The sequence below is a fragment of the Balaenoptera ricei genome, chromosome 15 (genome assembly GCF_028023285.1).
Source record: "Balaenoptera ricei isolate mBalRic1 chromosome 15, mBalRic1.hap2, whole genome shotgun sequence".
Taxonomy (NCBI): domain Eukaryota; kingdom Metazoa; phylum Chordata; class Mammalia; order Artiodactyla; family Balaenopteridae; genus Balaenoptera; species Balaenoptera ricei.
The window spans coordinates 69,801,158-69,820,938 of record NC_082653.1 but is presented as its reverse complement, the minus strand read 5'-3'; the positions used below and the strand labels follow the sequence as shown (position 1 = coordinate 69,820,938).

The 19,781-nt window shown below is 46.1% G+C and overlaps 1 protein-coding gene across 2 annotated transcripts in view; it reads right to left on the bottom strand.

The window, feature by feature from the left end:
• Nucleotides 1–2,497: 2,497 nt before the first annotated feature.
• The window catches only part of SLC5A11 (solute carrier family 5 member 11), a 53,072-nt gene continuing 35,788 nt past the window's right edge, over nucleotides 2,498–19,781 (bottom strand). Inside the window, exons 9-16 of one of the 2 annotated variants that reach the window (XM_059898987.1) lie at nucleotides 18,049–18,254; nucleotides 13,959–14,094; nucleotides 7,693–7,800; nucleotides 7,204–7,354; nucleotides 5,456–5,624; nucleotides 4,843–5,058; nucleotides 3,993–4,161; nucleotides 2,498–2,805 (exon numbers count right to left, since the gene is read on the bottom strand). In XM_059898987.1, coding sequence (XP_059754970.1) covers nucleotides 2,600–2,805; nucleotides 3,993–4,161; nucleotides 4,843–5,058; nucleotides 5,456–5,624; nucleotides 7,204–7,354; nucleotides 7,693–7,800; nucleotides 13,959–14,094; nucleotides 18,049–18,254 — 1,361 coding nt within the window. In that variant the 3' untranslated portion in view covers nucleotides 2,498–2,599. The remainder of the gene's footprint in view (nucleotides 2,806–3,992; nucleotides 4,162–4,842; nucleotides 5,059–5,455; nucleotides 5,625–7,203; nucleotides 7,355–7,692; nucleotides 7,801–13,958; nucleotides 14,095–18,048; nucleotides 18,255–19,781) is intronic. The other variant, XM_059898988.1, reaches the window with a different exon arrangement.

Sequence of the window (19,781 nt, the reverse complement as noted above, 5' to 3'; positions counted from 1 at the left end):
GTGAGGGAAGCAGGGGCTGGAGTGTGAAGATCCTTATAACTCATGTTTGGAGTCATCAAGGGGAGCTGCAGACACAGGAGGGGAGTGACTGTCGGATTCGTACTTTAGGTCCTCGTGGCTGCGATGCAGAAAATGGACTGAAGCGGGGACAAGACTAGCAGCAGGACACCCTGGAGAGAGGAGCCGGTGGGGCCCCGATAAGGTAGAGGCAGTGGGCCGATGAACACAAGATTAGGGAGACAGAGTCAGCATGATCTGGTGACTGATTGTGGGCCTTTCCCAAAGGTGAGAGCGGGTCCTATGGGCAGCCCTAGAGACCATCGTCTGTGGTCAAGGAGGGTTTGGAAGTTGCAGTTTCCAAAGGGCAGAGGATGGGTGATGGATCAGCCATTCAGTCACCTCCACGAGCTCAGACCTCAAGGACTGACTTGAAGCAGGAATAGTGGGTGTTCCTGGGCAGGGGTGGGCAGCCAGGCCAGGGAGGGGGTGTGGCTGGAGGATATGAGACAAGGAGCCAGACATCTGTGTCCTGAAGGTCAGTCATCCCTTCATCCATTCACCAGGCTGTGCAAGGCATCAGTGTAAGCGATGCCTTCTGCCCTCGTGGAACTTTCTCTCTAGTTGGGAAGATGCTTAAGCAATCAATAATAACGTGTGATACCTGCTTTGAAGATGCATGTCATAGTGGGTGTGGGATGACCGGGGAAGCCTTCCTGGAAGAAGTGATGTTTAAGCAGTGACTAGAATAAGAGGTAGCCAGGAGAGGAAGGGGGGGATCGTTTAGGCAGAGGGAAGAGCAGAAGCAAAGACCTACTTACTGGATATTTATGGGGCCCACTGGGTGTCAGCCACTGTGTTAAGCCCACAGGTGGGACAGCATGAGTGTGGTCTGACCCTAGACTGTAAAGGGAGAGCAATCAGAGTCGAAGCTGAAAAGAGGCCTGGCTGTCAGGGGTCTGGAAATTCCCATCCAGGTGTGTGGACTTGATCCTGGGAGCAAGCAGAGGAGTGGCTTGATCAGATTTGCTCTCTCTGCCTGGAGCTGGAGAATGTGCAAGATTAGAGGCAGGAAGGCCAGTCGGGACACTGGTGGCAGAGATCCAGGGGAGAGATGGCAGTGGCCTGAGCTACCACAGTGACAACTCCCACCAAAACGCACTTCTGACCCCAACCTGCGGCAGCAGAGGTCTCGGCATGGCAGGGGGCTGGGGGGGAGGCTTGGCTGAGGGGCAATTTGGGGAAGCCTTCTGGGTCTCCCACTCCCCTCCTTTGGCCCTTGAGAGGGTCACCCAGCCTCCCCTTGAGCCCACTTGCCCCAGACAGCAGCTCAGCCTCTTGCGGAACCAGTTACAGGGTCTGGATAGCAGCCACGTTAGCAAACAGCTCTCCGTAGAGGCCCTTTCCTGGGAGGGCCAAGGGGCCTTTGTCCAACCCACAGCTGTCATCTGGATCTGTGTGGAAAAGCCAGGCCTCCGACTAGGATAGGTGTCGAGCTAATGCCTTTACCTTTGGACAAGGCTGGTCCAGGTGTTGAGGGCATCAAGTAGGAGCTCAAAAGATGTCATGAGTGACTGGATGAGCCAGTGACCCTCAGCCCCAGGGCTTCCTGTCCATGCTCCTGGGAGACGGGGCTTCCTGGAGAAGCTACTCATTCTCCAGTTGCTAAGCCAGTGAGTGGTTCTAACCCATCCCGCCCCCCAGCCCCCTTAATCCCAGGACTAGGGTACTATCTCATGGCCCTGGGCCACCCCAGAGTTGGTCTCAGGGCTAACTCTGTTGGCTGCCCCTGCCCTTCGCTGTGCATGTGGCACACACAGCCCCACCAGACCCCACTGGGGCCCAGGATAGAGTCATTAGGATGCCTGACTCTCCACAGAACAGGGGTGGCTGTTCTTCAGGTCAAAAGCCCTATTACCCCTCGTCCAGTAACGATTTATTGTGGAGTTGCCCATCCTGGCTACTTGTTTTAGGGAAGCATCATTGTGGAGAATCAAGCAAAGAAACACAGGCTAAGGCAGAACTTGGGACGTGCACACAATTCCCTGATTTTTTCATGGCACAAGATTCCAGGGCACCAACTCAGGTCTATTTCCCAGAGATCATAGTGAGGGGCAAGTTTCACAATGAGAAAGCCTTTGGGCACCAACTATTCCTTCACCCAAAGCCAGCAACAGTGAAAGGCAGGAGATAGAATGCAGGTCCCATTCCCTGTGCTTGGAAGGTGAGCTGGAGAGAGTTCAAGTGCTAACAGTCAGCCCAGGGGATGTGACTACCGGGGGCGGGGGGGGCGGGTGGGCATCTCTTCGCTTGTCCAACCCTTTGAATTTGGCTATTGATGTTGCATCATGATGGACAGGAAGAGTGAATAACTGGCCTTCTGAGACAAAGAAGACTTTATGCCTCTCTCTTTTTCCAGCTTCTAGCCTTCATTCCCTTTTAAGAAGAACAGGGCTAAATAAATGTCATGTTGAAAGTGGCCCATAAACACCTTTGAAGCCTGGTGGTAAACAAACAAAGCTTTATTATTTTTTTTCCTTCATTAAAAAATTGGGGCATTGATAGCAGACTGAGAGCTTGGACCCCTGGGTTCACCCCCATGCTAAGCAAAGTAGCCCCAGAGAAAGATGGCACAGCTGATGCAGATGATGAGATTGACGTCCAGAAGGGTTTTCACCAAGGGGTTTTCATCCAGGGAAACTATGACGGGGTCTGCTCTGCTCGGCAGCTCCTCCTTGCCCTTGTTCTCCACCCCACAGAGCCACAAGAGGGCTTTCACCACTTTGGACTGCTTTTCGGTCATGTCACCTAAAAAGAACCCAGCAAATAAGGGTCATAAGGATGGGCTGTCTCTCCCAGGCAAGAGAGAAGAGAGACTGGGTGCGTCCCATGCACTGTGATAAATACTTTATGTTCCTTTTCTGGAAGGTATTCATTAAGACTTTGATTCTGGAAGACTCTCTAGTTCTAGAAGATTGGTATTTTGAGACTTTTCACCATCTTCAGGTGCAGAATTTCAGATGAAAAGATAGAGACTCAGCCTAACTTGAGCAAAGCACACAGCTGGTTAGCAGAGGCAGAGGTGGGTTTAGGACCTGTTCTATCTGACTCCCTCCCTGTATTGCATCACCTGCCAGGAGGCTGAAGAGAGACGCGCACTCTTGCAGGGAACGCTCTTTCCCCATTCAGAGCTGGGTCTGCAAAATCAGCTGCGGGTGGAGCCAGGCGGGTGACGTACGGGAGTCAGGTGAGCTGATTTTCTTATTAAACACGTCACCTCTACCAAGAAAGATTCTCTCTCATCTTTCTTGAACCACATGGCCTTCTGGATCTATCCTTGAGTTTCCCACGGTAGGATGACATGGGTTCATATCCACAATTATTCTTTTTTTTAAAGCCATGTATGATGATTAATGACAACCACAGCCTTGGGTCATGGAGACAGTAGGGACTGGTGGGGACCCTGGCTAACTATATTCCAGGTCTAAGGAACAGCTGCTTTGCAGCTCCAGACAACTTTTGCCATGCAGACATATGGGCTCCATGTTGCCAGATATTCCAGTTTTTCAAGAGAAGATGGAAATCTGGAATTTTATGTGAAATCTCACCATTTTTGAATGTTAACTCACATTTTATTAAAAGAGTAGGTGAGCTAAAGCAAAATATGCCTGCAAGCTGCCAGTTTAAAACCAGTAATTTAGAGAATGCCAGCAGTACCCCAGCCTACCACATGGGGTTTTGTGAGGATCAAATGAACCATGTTTTAGTAGGCACTCAACAAACACTGGCTCTAATTTTCCACCTGAGGCACCTGTTGAAAGTTACTAACCCTTCCAGTGGCCAGAGAGTGAGGGAGGACCAGACCCTGGGAGTCAGGCGATGCTAAAATTCCAAGTGTGCCCATTTTCTGGCCTGTGATTTGGTAGAAAAATTTCCCCTTAATTATACGATGCTTCTTGAGGTTCCTACTGTAACTGAAGAGCGAGGCAACTCACAGCTGTGGGTTTTGGGCATGTTTTCTTGAACAATCTCGAACTGGATGTTGGTTCCGCTGGCCTCTGGTGTCCTGTTCTGAGAGAGGGTAAGAGGCAGGGGAGTTGCTGGTGGCACCTGTTCCTTCTGGACCATGGGGTCACGGCGAGTAAACCAGGTCAAGCGACTGACCTACAGAGCAGAGATGAACTGTGAGATGGGGGTGGGGTGGTGACGTTCATCCCTTTCTCCCACCGCCTTCCAACCCCAAGCTCAGCCTTCACATCTGAGTCTCTCCCAGTCTTACCCTCTCACTCCACCCTCCAACAAGCTTCAGCTCCCAGCACTCTTCAGAATCAGTGGACATTTCCCCCACTCAGTCCCCTATCTTGCTTTGACAGCCCTAATTCTCCAGTGGGGATCTCACCCTTCCTCATTCTAGTCCCCAGAGCTTAACCCTAGCCCGTGGGTGTGGGGGGAACCCGGTGATCCGCATTCAGCTCCTCCATTTCTCTGGCCACAGGGACTAAGTTGGTTCATGGGTGATCATGTGTCTTGAGCTGACTCCATCAACGGGCATGAGGAACTTCACTGGAAATGCTGGGACAAAAATACTTATGCTTTTGCTTAATGAGAATAAGAGAGGATGTATCCCTAAAAGCTGCTGGGCCCACAAGGGGCCTGAGAACAGAAGGAGAGGTGAGAGATGAATTCTGATGGTCTTTTCAGTGTCCTGAAATCAAGTTCTTCCCAAGACCCAGCCCTGGACTTTTCAGCTTTTGGAACAATCAGTCCTCTTCACTGAAGTCAATTGGGTTTTCTGTCACTAGCAGTGAAAGGTCTCAATGGATACAGTGTCAAACCCAAAAGTACCATCTCCTTGGAGGGCGGCTCTGTGAACCAGCTTACGGCGGACACAGTGATCAGGGTGACGGAGGACAGAATCATGGAGAAGTAGAGGTAGTGGACATCCTTTACCACAGCTGGCCGCTCATCTGGCTGGTCACACCGAGGCTGCACGTAAATGAAGTCCAGGACCAGCCGAACCAAGCCTAGGAGAAGGCCCAAGATGAGACCGAAGAAGGCACCCTGCGAATCAGAGCAAGGCCGTCTTAGACACGGGCAGGGCTGTGGGGCGGCCGGCACAGGCTTCCAGAAACCTCAGCAAGCTCCCTCAAGAGCGTGGCTTTCTAGTGACGGTCACAGCAGGGGTCAGTGATTCGAAAAGGGCTGGAGATACTTATCTGTTTATCTTTTACATATAATTAATCAATTACATATAATTCCCTGTTAATTCAGCTTCCCTGTTTAAGCACAAAATGCATCAAAATAGAACCCTCATTGCTTTTTTTCAAAAGCCAGGGAGCACCCTCCCTGTATCTTCCTCCACAGAACTCATCCTCCCTAATGACACCTGACATCCTCATGTCCCTCTCCAGTCCCCTTCTCTCCCATCTGATGGGCTGAAGGGCTGATCCAGAGCTACCTTTTCATTGGTCCGCTTCCAGAAACATCCCATGATGAAGACCACAGCCACGGGAGGCTGCAGGTAGGAGCTGATAGACTGGATGTAGATGAAGAGTTGGCCGCCCTGGCTGGCCTGGACCACAGGGATCCAGAGGATGGAGACCAATACCAGCAGCAACACAAACACCCTGGTGCCGGATGGAGAGAGACACCCCCCCATTAGTGTTTTATCTCCCCTGAACACTTCTCTCTCTTTTTTATAGCTTTTCAGAGGTAGAATTTATATACCATAAGATTCACCCATTATAAGTGTGCAATCCAGTAACTTTTAGTAAATTTATAGGGTGGTGCAACCAACACCACAATCAAGTTTTAGAACTTCCATCACTCCGAAAAGTACCCCCATGCCCATTTACAATTTATTCTTGTTCCCACCCTAAATAAGCACTTATCTACTTCTGTCTCTATAGGTTTGCCTTTTCTTGATGTTTCAAATAAATGGTATCATACAATATGTGGTCTTTTGCAGTTGGCTTCTTTCACTTAGCATGAGGTTGATCACATATCATGTATCAGTATTTCATTCCTTTTTATTGTTGAAAAATATTCCATTGAGTGGATACGCCATTGTGTACCATTGTTTACCCTTCACCCATCAGTGGACATTTGGATTGTTTCTACTTTTTGGCTATTGTAAAAAATGCTGCTATGAACATTTGTATACAAGTCTTTGTACAGCCAGATGGTTTTATTTCTAGGGATGCAATTGCTGGGTCACATGGTAAGTTTATACTTAGCTTTTTAAGAAAATACCAAACTGCTTTTGAACAGTTGAACCATTTTACATCCCCACATGCAATGCACTAGAGTTCCAACTTCTCTGCCTTCCTGTCTGCCTTTTTGATTATCGCCATTCTAGTGGGTGTGTAGTGGTATCCTGCAGGAACTCTCTAGACTACAATCTCGCTTTTTAGATTATTCTAGATTACAAGTCCTTTGTCAGATATGTGGCTTGAAAATATTTTCTCCCAATCTGTGGCTTGTCGTCTCATTTTCTTAATGGTGTCTTTTGAAGCAAAAAAGTTTTGGGTTTTGATGAAGTCTAATTTCTTTTTTTTTTTTTTAATGGATTATGCTTTTGATGTCATACCTCTCCCTAACCCAAGGCTGAGACAGCCCTTAGGTACACCTTCTTGAGGGGCAGAGTCCCAAGATGCTTATTAGCATGTATTTTACATAAAATGTACATGCCACTCACTTCGGTCATTTTCATTCCCACCATTAGATATCAGGACTTTGCACAAGACTTGTTAGAGAAACCTTGCCCCCAACCCCCAGAACACCCTTCTCCCTTTTACCTGGCTAACTCCTATTCACCCCTCAGGTCCCAGTCCAAGTTGGAGACTTTTCCTCTGACTCCCTAGGTCTCCTGGCTCCTCCATCATAACATTCACTGTGGTTATAACTACCTGTTTACTTATCCTTTTCTTCTTCTAGCTCCACAAAGGCAAAACTGAGTCTTTTCTTTTCACTGCTATATGCCCGGCACCTGGCACATAGTAGGTGCTCACTGAATAGCTCTTGAATGAATGAACGCTTTACTCATCCATGGAGCCCTGATGTACTTCACCTTTGCCATCAGAGGAGGCTGAGACAGCCTGGAGAAGTCGAAGGCTGGACTTGCCCTCTGGGTGGCTCAGCTTTCTCCTCCCTGGGTTATCTGGACTTTTCACACCCCTGCCTGGCCCCAACCCAGTATGACTTTACCTGCCCACAATCATGAGCTCCTTCTCAGATGCCCGAGGCCGGAGATGATTCCAGAGGTCCATGGTGAAGATGGTGCTGGCACTGTTAAAGATGGAGGTGAGGGAGGACATGAGCGCCGCCACCATCACGGCCATCATGAGCCCGCGGAGCCCTGGGGGCAGAAGGGAGGTCTTTGGGCCTCAGGCTTTTCCTGCCTTCACCGCTGACCCCATTTCCCAGGCCCATAGCCAGCTGGTCCCGAGAGGTTCAACTCGGAGGAGGCGGAACTCAGGGGTGGGAGCCGACAGGGGGGACTCAGAGGGGCGGATGGGGCAGAGCCCGCTGTGTAGCCAGGGCCGGAGTTTTATCTGGGGGCTTAGTTCCTCAGCCCAGAGCGCATTCTTTCCCACAGCCCTCCCATCTTGTCCCCCTCCTCAGATTAGAGCCCAGCCAACGTCCTCCTTTCTGGGTGCCCCGGGGGGACTCAACTGAGGGGTGAGGGACCATTACCTGTAGGCAGGAGTTCCAGCACAAGTTTGGGATACGCGATGTCAGAGCAGCCGGCGGGGTTGCTACAGACCTTCTGGCAGATTTCTGGGTCTGCACAAGCCACTTGGTCTATGGAGGAAACAAGCCCAGAGCTGAGCAGGCGGACCCTCAGAGCCCCAGGCCCGGCCAAAACACGGCCTGGCGCACGCCAGCACCAGGAGACAGGGTTACTGTATATAAGTGTACAGTTCAATGAAATAAAAAGGAGCCTAGACTTGATAAACCATGGCCTTGTTACTTAACCATTCTGGACCTCAGTTGCCGTCTATCTGCAAAACTGGGACAGTAACAGAACTCTACTTCATAAGATTATAGTGAGGATTGACTGAAATGATATACATTACACACTCAGCACAGAGTCTGGGACACAGGAAGTGCTGAATACATTTCAGCTGTACTATTGTAACCCCAAAAAAGCCGAGACACCTCACGGCCGGTCTCAGCCCAGAGCCCTACATCAGGCTCCCTAAGCCCCCCAAAAGGACACAAGCAATTTACATCTTTACCTAAGTTCATCGGAAGTGCAAAGGAGAATGCCATCACTTGACACATGGCAAATATTTTAAAAGCTCCTCTTTTCCCCATCTCCTTCTTAATAGTATACATAGTTCAACAGCTGTTCCTCATTTTAGACTCATAAGAACCCAACCAGGCTGTGAATTTCTCTCTCCTCCTCTTTCTCCATTTCTGTATCAATTCTTTTCTCTCCTGAACAGCATTTTGATTTTCTAGTGTAAATCCATCCAGACTTCCTGGCACCTCTAGTTCTTCATCTCTATCATGATGAACACATGCCAAGCTTAGAAGCATAGACCTCCTGCTTGGAAGACAGAAGAAGAGATTTAAAAAATTATACGAGTGTGTGGTGCAGAGTAGATGCTCGATACATTTTTCTTGGGGAGAGACTAGCTATCTCATTATTAGTGTAATCTTTACAGAGGGGAAGGGACCTGGTTATAATCACCCAGCAAGGTCATGTCGGAGACAGAACAGGTCTCTCCATCCAATCCAATCTTTCAGAGGAGGAAGGCCAAGAGAGTGCAGGTTGTTTCAGTGGTATGGCATGTGTGTTTGAATGATAGCTTTCTTGTTACTTTCTGTCTTCTTCAGCTCCGCATATCTGAGCTGAGCCACGCTCCTCACCACCAGCTCAATGCCAACACAACACCACTTACCCCCGCTGGACCACTTATAAATCCTCAAGTCGGGACTTCCCTGGTGGCACAGTGGTTAAGAATCCGCCTGCCAATACAGGGGACACAGGTCCGATCCCTGGTCCAGGAAGATCCCACATGCTGTGGAGCAACTAAGCCCATGCGCCACAACTACTGAGCCTGCACTCTAGAGTCTGTGAGCCACAACTACAGAAGCCCACACTCCTAGAGCCCGTGCTCTGCAATAAGAAAAGCCACTGCAGTGAGAAGCTGCACACCAAAACGAAGAGTAGCCCCCGCTCGCTGCAACTAGAAAAAGCCCGCGTGCAGCAATGAAGACCCAACGTAGCCAAAAATAAATAAATTTTAAAATAATTAAAAAAACTAACTAACTAAATAAATCCTCAAGTCTCTTTGGCCAGTTGCATCTAGGAATAATTCCCATAAATAACTCATAGACCCTCCCTCTGCTCAATCCAAAGGCCTCTGTCCTTCTTCCTCATTCTGATGAGTAACACTGCCTTCCATCCCACCTTCTGTGGCAAGTGGGAACTACCTCGAGCCTCAGTTTAGGGGTGGGCTTGGAGCCCTTCACTGCCCACACCCATCTCCTCCCTGGTTCTGATGCAGTATCAACGTCATAATGGTCATGTAGCTGAGGCCTCAAATTCACAAGTGGCCTCAAATAGAGATGTTTGACAGTATCTCCAGATGAGGTGGTATGTCTAGTCTTTATATTTTTGTATGTGTTAAAAATGTTAATTTAATAAATGTAAACATTTAAAGTACACCATAACTTTAAAATCTAATATTGTTGGGTTTTTTTAATTAAAAAATTTTTTTACTGCAGTATAGTTGTATGGTATACAAGTTTACAATGTTTCAGGTGTACAGCAAAGTGATTCATATATAAAGAGAATATATATATATATATATATATATATGTAAAAAGATATGTAACCCTGTGCTATATAGTAGGTCCTTGTTGTTTATTTTATATATAGTAGCGTGTATCTGTTAACCTCAAATCCCTAATTTATCCCTCCCCTAATATTACTGATTCTTTTTTTTTTTTTTTTCTGCCACACCATGTGGCTTGTGGGATCTTAGTTCCCCAAGCAGGGATCGAACCTGGGACCCCTCCAGTGGAAGCGTAGAGTCTTAACCGCTGGACCACCAGGGAATTCCCAATCCTTCCTTTGCTTTTTTAAGATAGCATAATACCTAAGAAATGGAAATCACCCCAGGCCCCTTCATCCATTAGGAAGCCCAAGGACTATCTGGTCTTTGTAAAGTTTCTCCACTCACTGTTATGTCTTCTCAAAGCTGGGACCCTTCCCTCCACTTACATCCACCAATGGGAGAGGAGATGGGTGCTGTGGCCACAATTCATAATACGAGTAACAATTGCTATGGAATAAAAGTAGATGCCTCCAAAACTCTGATTCAGCCTTAGACAAAATTAAGACCGCAGACCAAAAATGATATTTGACAGGAAGTATTGAGAAGAAACAACCTGGTTGAGAAAAATGCTTTTGAGAGGTCAAAGTTCTTGGCTTGTTTATGACTTGTCTGCGGAAGTTTAGGAGAAGATTAGAAAATAGTTATATTCCTGTGGCCAGAACATGGTATGGGGCCTCGCAAGCGGGGCGAAGATCTTGTTTATGTTCAAATCTTCTGGGTTTGGACTCTTGCTGTCCAAAAGCTCCTCTCTTCAAGGGACACCAAGAAGGAACAAGACTCCCCCTGAAATAATTCATTTAATGACCTAGTTTTTGTTTAACCTTCTAGGAATGCAACCTTCAACCACGAAACACGTGACAGACACAAAGTTTATAAAGCATGTTTAGGGAAGAAAATTGTGTTTGTTCATTCAGGCTAAAGAATATGTTCATCATAGGGGAACTAGTTGGCTCAGCTAAGTTATAAATGAAACCAACAGCCTTGTGATTGTTAACCCACCATTCACTAATATCAGCTCACCTGTCTTGGGTAAATTAATCAACCATTTCATATATGGAGTGGATTCCCTTGTCAGATCCTATGATGCTTGAAATAAAGGATGGCCCTAGCAGAGTCCAATCCAAACACAGCACCAAACCTCCTTCTTCCAAATGCCAACATTCATGGAAGTTCACTATGACTCGGATGCAGCAAATAAACACTGTACATACACCTTCTCATGTAATCTTCACAACTCCATGGGGAAGATATTGCTATTATACCCATTTCAGAGACAAGTAAACTGAGGCCCATAGAGACTAATAATATCCCCAAATCATAAAGCTAGTATCATGGATAGGATTCAAAACCTTAGCTTATTCCAAAGCTCAGGTGGAGATGATTGGCCTTGTAAACAGGAACATTTCTAGACTCTTGTGTTTCATTGTTTTGAGGGTTGTTTTGTTTCTTTCTTGGTTTCCACTAGAGTTCCTTTATAAGTGGGCGCTATTTCTTGGACGGACTAAGTGGAAGAGGATGTTGTCCAGGTTCAAGAGAGCTCAGGATCAGAGCATCCTTTTAGGCAGTGCTGGACCCATTTGAAGATTCAGCAGGTTGCTGATGGAGCTGAGATGGAGAGAAGAGTGGAAATGGGTAGGAACAGTGGCTTGGCCTGGCACCTGGCCCTTTAGACCAGGGCTTCTCAATCTTCTGCTGGGCACCACCCCCAGAGATTCAGATTTAAAAGGTCTTGGACGGAATCTGAAAATTTGCAGTTTTAACAAGTTCCAAGGCAACCCTGATGCCGCTAGACGGGGAACCACACTTTGAGAGGCTCTAGTCAAGACCTTCAAATACACCGCACCCACCTCACCGTCTCCACCCTACCTCACTCTCTTAAATTCCTTTTGCACTACTGCTAGTACCAAACGCTAGAGTGTTTTGATATCAATTTTCTCTTACTTTTTCACGAGTACCAGACTCATCTGTTACGTTATAAACTCCTTAGGCGCATGGAATGTGACATTATGTTTCACTTAACAACCATTATTGATTGGCTGACTGCTAAGAGTGAGGGTCAGGGTCTTGTTATTGATCATCCTGATACTGATCCAAAGCTTAAGATGTGATTTCCTGAGAGAGACAGTAGCATGATTGAGTCAGGTTTTGGAGGCAGATGCCCCTGGATTTAAATCTTGGCTTACCCAGCACTAGCCAAGTAACTTCCAGCAAGTCCCCTGACCTAGGAGTGATCTAGAGTCCTCTTTTTTCCTTAACAGCTTCATCCAATCCATCATTCATCTGGTTGGCTCTGCTCTAAATTATATTTTCAAAGCATCCACATGAATCAACTGTTGCCTCTTCACAGAGGCCTTCCCTGGAAACCCTGTCATAGGAGCCCCTGCCCAGCCTTCCCTGTGACGTTTCCCTATGCATTTTCCTCACAGCACTTAGCACAATCGATGAATAGCTCACTTACGTATTTTTGCCTCCTTCACCACTAAAGCGTAATCCCCCCCAACAGCAGGGATACTGTATGTCTTGTTCCCTTATGGATCTCCAGGCTCTTCTAGAAAAAGGCCTGGTAGATAACTGGCTTTCAACATATTTGTTGAATCCACGGAAGAATAATAAATGAGTGAATCAATTAATTTCTCTGAGCTTTAATTTCTTTCTTTCTTTTGGCCACGCAGATTGTTGGATCTTAGTTCCCCGACCAGAGACTGGACCCACACCCTCGGCAGTGGAAGTGTGGAGTCCTAACCACTGGACTGCCAGGGAATGCCCTGATTTCTTTATCTATAAATGAAAATAACAATAGTACCTATCTCATAAGGTCCTTTTGAGGAATCAATGAGATAAAACATGTATAGAATAATAAAAGTGAACACTTCTATAGTGTTTACCATGTGCCAGGAACTGTTTTAAGCCTTAGGAAATATTATCCCCATTTTACAAGTGAGGAAACAGAAGCACTTAACAGAAATTAAGTGATTTATTCAAGGTCACAGGAGCCAGGAAGTGGCAGAGCCAAGATTCAGGCAAGGCATTTCAGATCAGTGTTCATATTCATAACCGCCACAGTCTACTGCAAAGCTCGTCACACAGGGACTGGCCCTTAGCGCAATGAATGTTGGCTGCTTTAAGCCACTTTCTTTGTTCATATGTTGCCTAGCCCCTTAGCTGTATATTTTCCATCAAGTCACCATAAAACCAAGATCCCAGTTCTTATCCACATCTGGGATTTTTCAAGCCTTGTGCCACTTCCCTGGAAAGAGGACCCATGGCTCTGGGTTCGTCATCCATCAGGGCTGGAGAAGCGCAATCCCAACATCTGGCACCACGGACGGCTCCCCATCCTTTCTCTTCCCCAAGTCCTTCCACCTAATTCATAGTTCTAAATTATTTTGACAAAACTTCTGGACTAACCATTTCATCCTACCCTTCCTTTACCTCTGCAACATCATGTAAGATAAGGCATAGGGGAGGGAGATTTCTGCCCATTTGAGTTAATAACAGCTTTGGTCAATACAGGGTTAAACTTAATGAGGCAGAAAGGAGCTTTCTTCCACACAGATCACCAGTTCCTGACATCACAGTGACTCCCAATAACATCCCCCACCCCTAGTCCTGTTTAACCCCCATGCTGCAAACCTCATCCCTCTACCAAGTTAAAAAAAAAAAAAAAAGCTAAGGCAAATACTCTAGAGGTTTTGATACCCCTGATTTTGTTAAGAAAAGGAACCCCCAAAGGGTTCTATTGGGCCGAAGTTGCCAAACCACTGGGTTCAAACATTGAAGTGTGAGGGGAGCCCTCACATGAGATTTCAGGGAGCTGACATCTGGAACCATGAGATTTTAGCCTAGTTTGTGGTTTCAGAAAATATATAGTTGAGGCAAGGTCAACTATAGGTCTCCATTCAATTTGGCCTGGGACATTTATAGGACGTTCCCATTGAACCAATGTTGGGAAACAGCACTGAGTCAGTAGTTGCCGGGATGGAGACACCACAGCTGAATCACCAGGAAGGGACTCCAGCTGCATTCTTGAGGGGCAGTCAGTAATATGTTCAGAACACTTCACAGGGTCTGAGACTCACAGACAACCTGTCCTCCCAACTGTCTTCTTACCTGGAAAGAGGACACGGCTGACCATACCAGGGAACACCATGATGAAAAGGGGCAGGACCTTCAGGTATGCGGCCATCAGAGAGCCTCCTTTGGCATGGGACAGGTTCTTGGCAGCCAGAGTCCGCTGAACAATCACCTGGAAAACAGTGGTGTGGTTGGAAGTTGAGATAGCCTTCTCTTAAGGCCAATTAGGTGTGCATGGCTTCTTGGTAGGCATAGTAGACCCAGGAGCTTGGTTTGCCTGCCTTCTCTAAGGAAACATCTCTCCTATTCTCAGTCCCTGTGATCCAGTGGTCCAGTTGGGGTAGCTATAACCAAGGCAGAGAAATCAAGAACGGGAAGGAGGATAGAAGAGGAATGCAAATACTTTGCTAGGAGTGATGAGTTAAGAGAAAGAGAGGATCTGAGATATTGCTACCAACAGGATTGGCATGTCTGGACTTGTAGTTACTGCATACGGTGTGCCTAGGTCTTATCCTAACCCCCTTCTCTCTGTTGGGTGGCATAAGGTAGGACTTGTTAAGATTCATCCACTTAGAACAGATTGGTGGTTGCCAGAGACAAAGGGTGGCGGGTGGGCAGAATGGATGAAGGGGACCAAAAAGTATAAATTTCAGTTATAAAATAAATAAGTCCTAGGGATGTAGTGTACAGCATGGTGACTACAGTTAATAATACTGGATTGCATATTTTTAAGTTGCTAAGAGAATAGATCTTAAAAGTTCTCATCACACACAGAAAAGGTTTCATCACAAGAAAAAGAATTATATCAATAACTGTATGGTGATGAATATTAACTAGATTTATTTTGGTGATGATTTTGTAATATATACCAATATCGAGTAACTAAAAATATTTATCCACTCAAAGGGAATGACATGTTCTAGAGTGTTTTCTGAGTAGAAGACTGGTCCCCAAAAATCCTACTCCAGGCTTCAGATTGAATCTACATGAACTCAGAACTTTCTCTACTATTTCCTTAGGCTTTGGATCTTGAAGCATCTGGAGAAGTTGCAGAGGCCTTGGTGAGTTACTAGAGCTTTTATGAGTTGGTTCAGCGAACTGTGGACAAGAGGAGTGAAATGTCATGACCATTATGGTGCTATGGTGAGCAGGACAAAATGGGAATTCTCCCCATTTTTTAAAATAATGTTCATCAATGGCATAGGCTTCCTAGAGCGTCCTGCTTCTTCTTTTGAAACCCATTCCCTCTCCACAAGGCTACCCTGTCATCTTGGGTACGGAATCTGCCTGATCCAGGGGGAGGCACTTGACCCACCCCTGGCCAATCAGAGCCCTTATACAGGGTATTTGGATTTGGGACTTGGAGAGTTGTCAGTCTCTTTGCAGTTGGTCTGCAGTGAGAGACCATGAAGTCAGCAGGTAAGAGAGAAAGACAATGGAGAAAGAAACCAGAATAAGTTCCAGCAGTTTCTGAAGGCTAGTTCAGCTTCCTGCCGTTTGTATTCCATGAGCTAATAAATCCCCTACCCTCTTCCTAAGCTGGTTTAAATTTGATTTTTTTTTTTCTGTGTCTTGCAACCAAGTGTACCCTCACCTGCACAGATTATTATTATTTGTTTGGATGCTGTCAGTGAAAGACTCTAAAACGTGGCGTCAGCTTATGTGAGGAAAGGTGGAGGAGCAGTGAGTTTCCCTCTATCCAGAGCTGGGAAGTCAGCTGTTTAACTGTTACCTGTCATTTCTCAGGACTCCAAACATAACACCTATTGGGCTTTCTAGAACACTTAAGAATGTGATAGTTACATGGAACGATACAGCAACTATAGAATACTTTTTACTGCTTCATTAAGGTGCCAAAAGGGGCATGCAAGCTTCAATCCTTGTCGGTCCATCTGGAAGCAGAGAGGAAAGAATTTAGAGCTTTGGAAAACCAAGCCCTTTCGACAGGAGATCCAAAGCTGTGACTGAAAAGAATGCTGGCTTTTATTCCCACGAAGCGGCGCCTCCAGATGTGAATCTGAGACAGCTGAGTAAGTTTTAAGAGAGTTGTTCGGCTCAAAACCCCACAAGCCCTGGGAAGAGGGCGTCGCCCTGTAGGACAACCCCCGGACCCAAGTAATGGAGCATGACTCATAGGAATGTTATGAAAATCAATGAGTTAACATATAGGAAATGCTTGGATCAGTTACTGGTACATGGTCCAGCATCAATCAATGTTGGTGTCATTACGATTATCGATGGTGATTTACCTCTTCCGTCTCTGCCCGGGAGGATGAGGAACACGCCCCCAGTCAGTGAACAGCGAATGCTGCTTTGTCTTTCTCCTGCTCTGAAATGAGCTGCACAGGGCAGCAGCAGCACAATGGACTAACACAGTCTTTGGACTCAACGGAATTCAGCTCAGCAGCCACAAACCCAGAAGTCATGGGGTCCAAGGAGGGCTTGGGTTTCTGGGCCCTCTGGCCCTGCCTGCCATTTGGAAGAAGATCAAGTCATCCTGGATTAAGTCCCCAGGCTCTTGAACAATGCGAGGTGGGCTGGAGGTGGGCTTCAAGCCTTGCACACTGGAATCCCAGCTAGTAAGAGTGTGAGGCATCTCAAGGAAATATTTGTATGGATTAATAAATATAAGCTGTTGAGCCACGTCAAGTGCCGTGGCATAAACCCACAGCAAAAATGTAAATGTTTTAAACGGTGTATTAAATGCCCCTGCAACAAAAGGGATTGTGAGCAAATTCCTAATGCTTCCCTTTTTCGCAATTATTAGGAAGCCCACTTAATGAGGAAACAGAGGCTCAGAGATCTTAGACAGTGTCCCGAGGTTTTGCCACCTGAACTTGATTCCAGGCCTGTTAAGGTTAAAGCCCGGGCTGTTAACCTCCTTCTGAGCTGTCTCCCAGGGTCTCTCCAGCCTGAGATTTGCTAACGAAGAGGAGGAGTGCTCTCTCTTAAAGGGGCAGTATCGCACCCGTCTCTAGCTCTTGGTTTCTAGCTCTTTACTCAGGAGTTCTGACCCTTGGGGTGACCTGGATTCACTCTCTGCAGCGTCCCCTCCATCAATTCAGTGGTCCGACTCCATGATCATTATTTAAAGTCTCATCAGCCCTGAATATGAACTAGGGCTTCCAAACTGGCACGCAGGTCTCTGATCATTAATGTAATGGAAAAACCCATTTCAACAGATGATATATTCACAGGGTTTGAAACCTGAGAAAGTATAAACAGGTGTGCAGTGAAATGGCTCCCATCCATACTGGCGCATCTGCCCACCTCCCTGCCCACAGGTAACTGCTCTTAGTTTTATATACATCCATCCGGAGTTTCCTTCAGCACATACAAGCAAATGCAAATATGGATTCTATCCCCCTCCCACCTTTTAACACCAAAGGGCTTATTATACACACCACAATGCCTTTTGCTTTTCTAATTTCTTTTTTCACACCAGTTATATATTTGCTGTAAGGGCTTTGCTTTGGCAGATCCCTCTGCCTAAAACTCTCTTCCCCAACAATCACCAGAGCCCACACACTCTCCTCCTTAGCTCAGAGGTCACTTCTCAACCATGACTCCCCTAATCACTCTATTTTAGATGACACTCCCACACCCTCCATTTCCCCCCCCCCCCCCCCCCGCTCTGCTTGTTTTTGTTTTTTTCTTTAATGACAGTTATCACCTTTTAACGTTCCCCATAATTTATTTATTGCCTGTCTACCTCCACCAGAAGAAGGTGAGCTCCGAGAGCCTGTTTGATTTGTTTACTTGTGATTTCCAAGTGGCTGGCACATAGAGGACACCTAGTGAGTATTTGTGGAGCAAATAATACCAATACCAGTTTTCACCTCTCTTTAAAATGTTTCATCTCTTTTGCTTACTGGATCTTTCCAGACATCCAGCAGGATGTATCAAGCTCTCCCCTTTGCAAATATCAGCAGCTTTGGATTTGCCATGACATGAGCAAGAATAAGGAGATAACATGTAGAGCAGTAGAGAGAAAGAAGTTCTCAAGGATGTTTGGGGAGAAACGCAAATAAGAGAACAGATAGCGGGAGAAAAAAAACCCAGCCTCCAGATACTCCAAGGAAGGAAGCATCCCAGAGAGCACCTTGCTCAACCTGCTGCCCTGTACCTGATCGGTGCACCAGTACCAGAGGGACGGGATGGACATTCCAAATAGGATCCCAGGCCACGGGAGATCAGATGTCAGTGGGTCTCGGAAAATATGGAAGGCATCTTCCCGGGGCAGCCCGCAGCTGCTGTTCCCACTCCGGTTGCTGGCCACAGCCAAGAAGTATTTCTCTTCCAGGGCTTCCAACCCGCCGACTGCAGCAAAACCTAGTATTCAAAGGAAACCCAAATTTGCCAGGAACTCAGACTGATCCACAGCAACTCATGAGGGGATGGTTGGAGATTGGTGAAATCCTACTTAGAACAGAGATACCAAGGAAAGTTAGTTGACTTTAAGGTTCTTCGCCTTTTTTTTTTTTCATGCCTTTGGTAGTGACTATGGATTGCTTCTCAGAATAATATTTCTAAATATACAGTACAAAATACATAGATTGTAAAGGAAACCAAATATGTTGAAGGCACCCATCAAACCATAAAAACTCTGACATAGTAATTTATTTATTTGCTCCATTAAGTAGAAAGACCCCACAGTGGGTCACATAACAATTTAGTTTTAAAATAACCATGGACACAGTGTTTCAATACATCAGAAGCAACTGTAAAAACACTTGGATAAAAACCTCGGGGGGGTATGTTTTGGTACCAAAGTCACAGATATTGCAAATATTCCTGTGGTTTGTTGCCTACACTAATAATTGAAAGATGCTAATATGAAAATAGAGATGAATTTCTTTCCCATCCAAGATTCACAAAACCCCTGAATTCTGTCCAGGCTAAGAAAGCCTGCCTTAAGGAAACATTCTTTCACCTCTGAACTTCTTCTCAGCTACTCTCAATTCATGGTATCACAAGAGTGGTCCAAGTAACTTATGGCCTTGAGCAAGTCACTTCCCTGTCTGAGATTCGGTTTCCTCATCTGCAGGTGGGGATAATGTAGCACCAACCTCATAGGGCTGGAGAAAGACTAAGTGAGATAATGCACATAAAATGCACAGCATCTGGCATCAATGTGTGTTGCCCTTAAAAAATAATAAAGCACTGCAATTTGCAGATAATTTGCTTCTTTTCATTAATTGAACAGATTCAAGATTATCCCCAAAATAGCATTGCTCTCACCGGATTATGTTCTGGAGGGTTGTGTTTGTCTTTTTGTTGTTGTTGTTTTGTTTTTTTTCTTGTGTTTTATTTTTGGTTTTTGTTTTGTTTTTTGTTTGTTTCTTTGTTTTTTGGAAAGAGAAAGGGTTGATGTTACCACTCGAGTAGGAGTGATATGTAACCTGCAGCCTGGCTTATCTTTGCTGAAGATTGTGGTGAACAGTGGCTACTGGGGGGAAAATATTGTGATGATAAATTTTTGTCATGCTTTTTTTTCCCTGAAAAATTATTTTGTGGTAATGGGAGGGAGGGAAGTTTTATTAATAATTGGACCTGCCCATCTGAGTGTGTAAAGCACATACATATAGATAATATCAGGTAGAAAGGCTGAGAAAAGAATCACCCCAGGATGGGTGAAAATAAAGTAGGCAGAGCATCGTAAACTTTAATGTACCCACGAATCACCTGGGAACTATTAAAAAGCGCACCCTGATTCAGCAAGTCTGCAGTGGTGCCTGGGATTCTGTCCTTCTAATGGGCTCCCAGTTGACACTGATGCTGCTGGCCCATGGACCACAGTCTGAGTAGCACCCATGTAGGAGACATCAGGGTACCAGATGAAATTTGGAATCCTCTTGG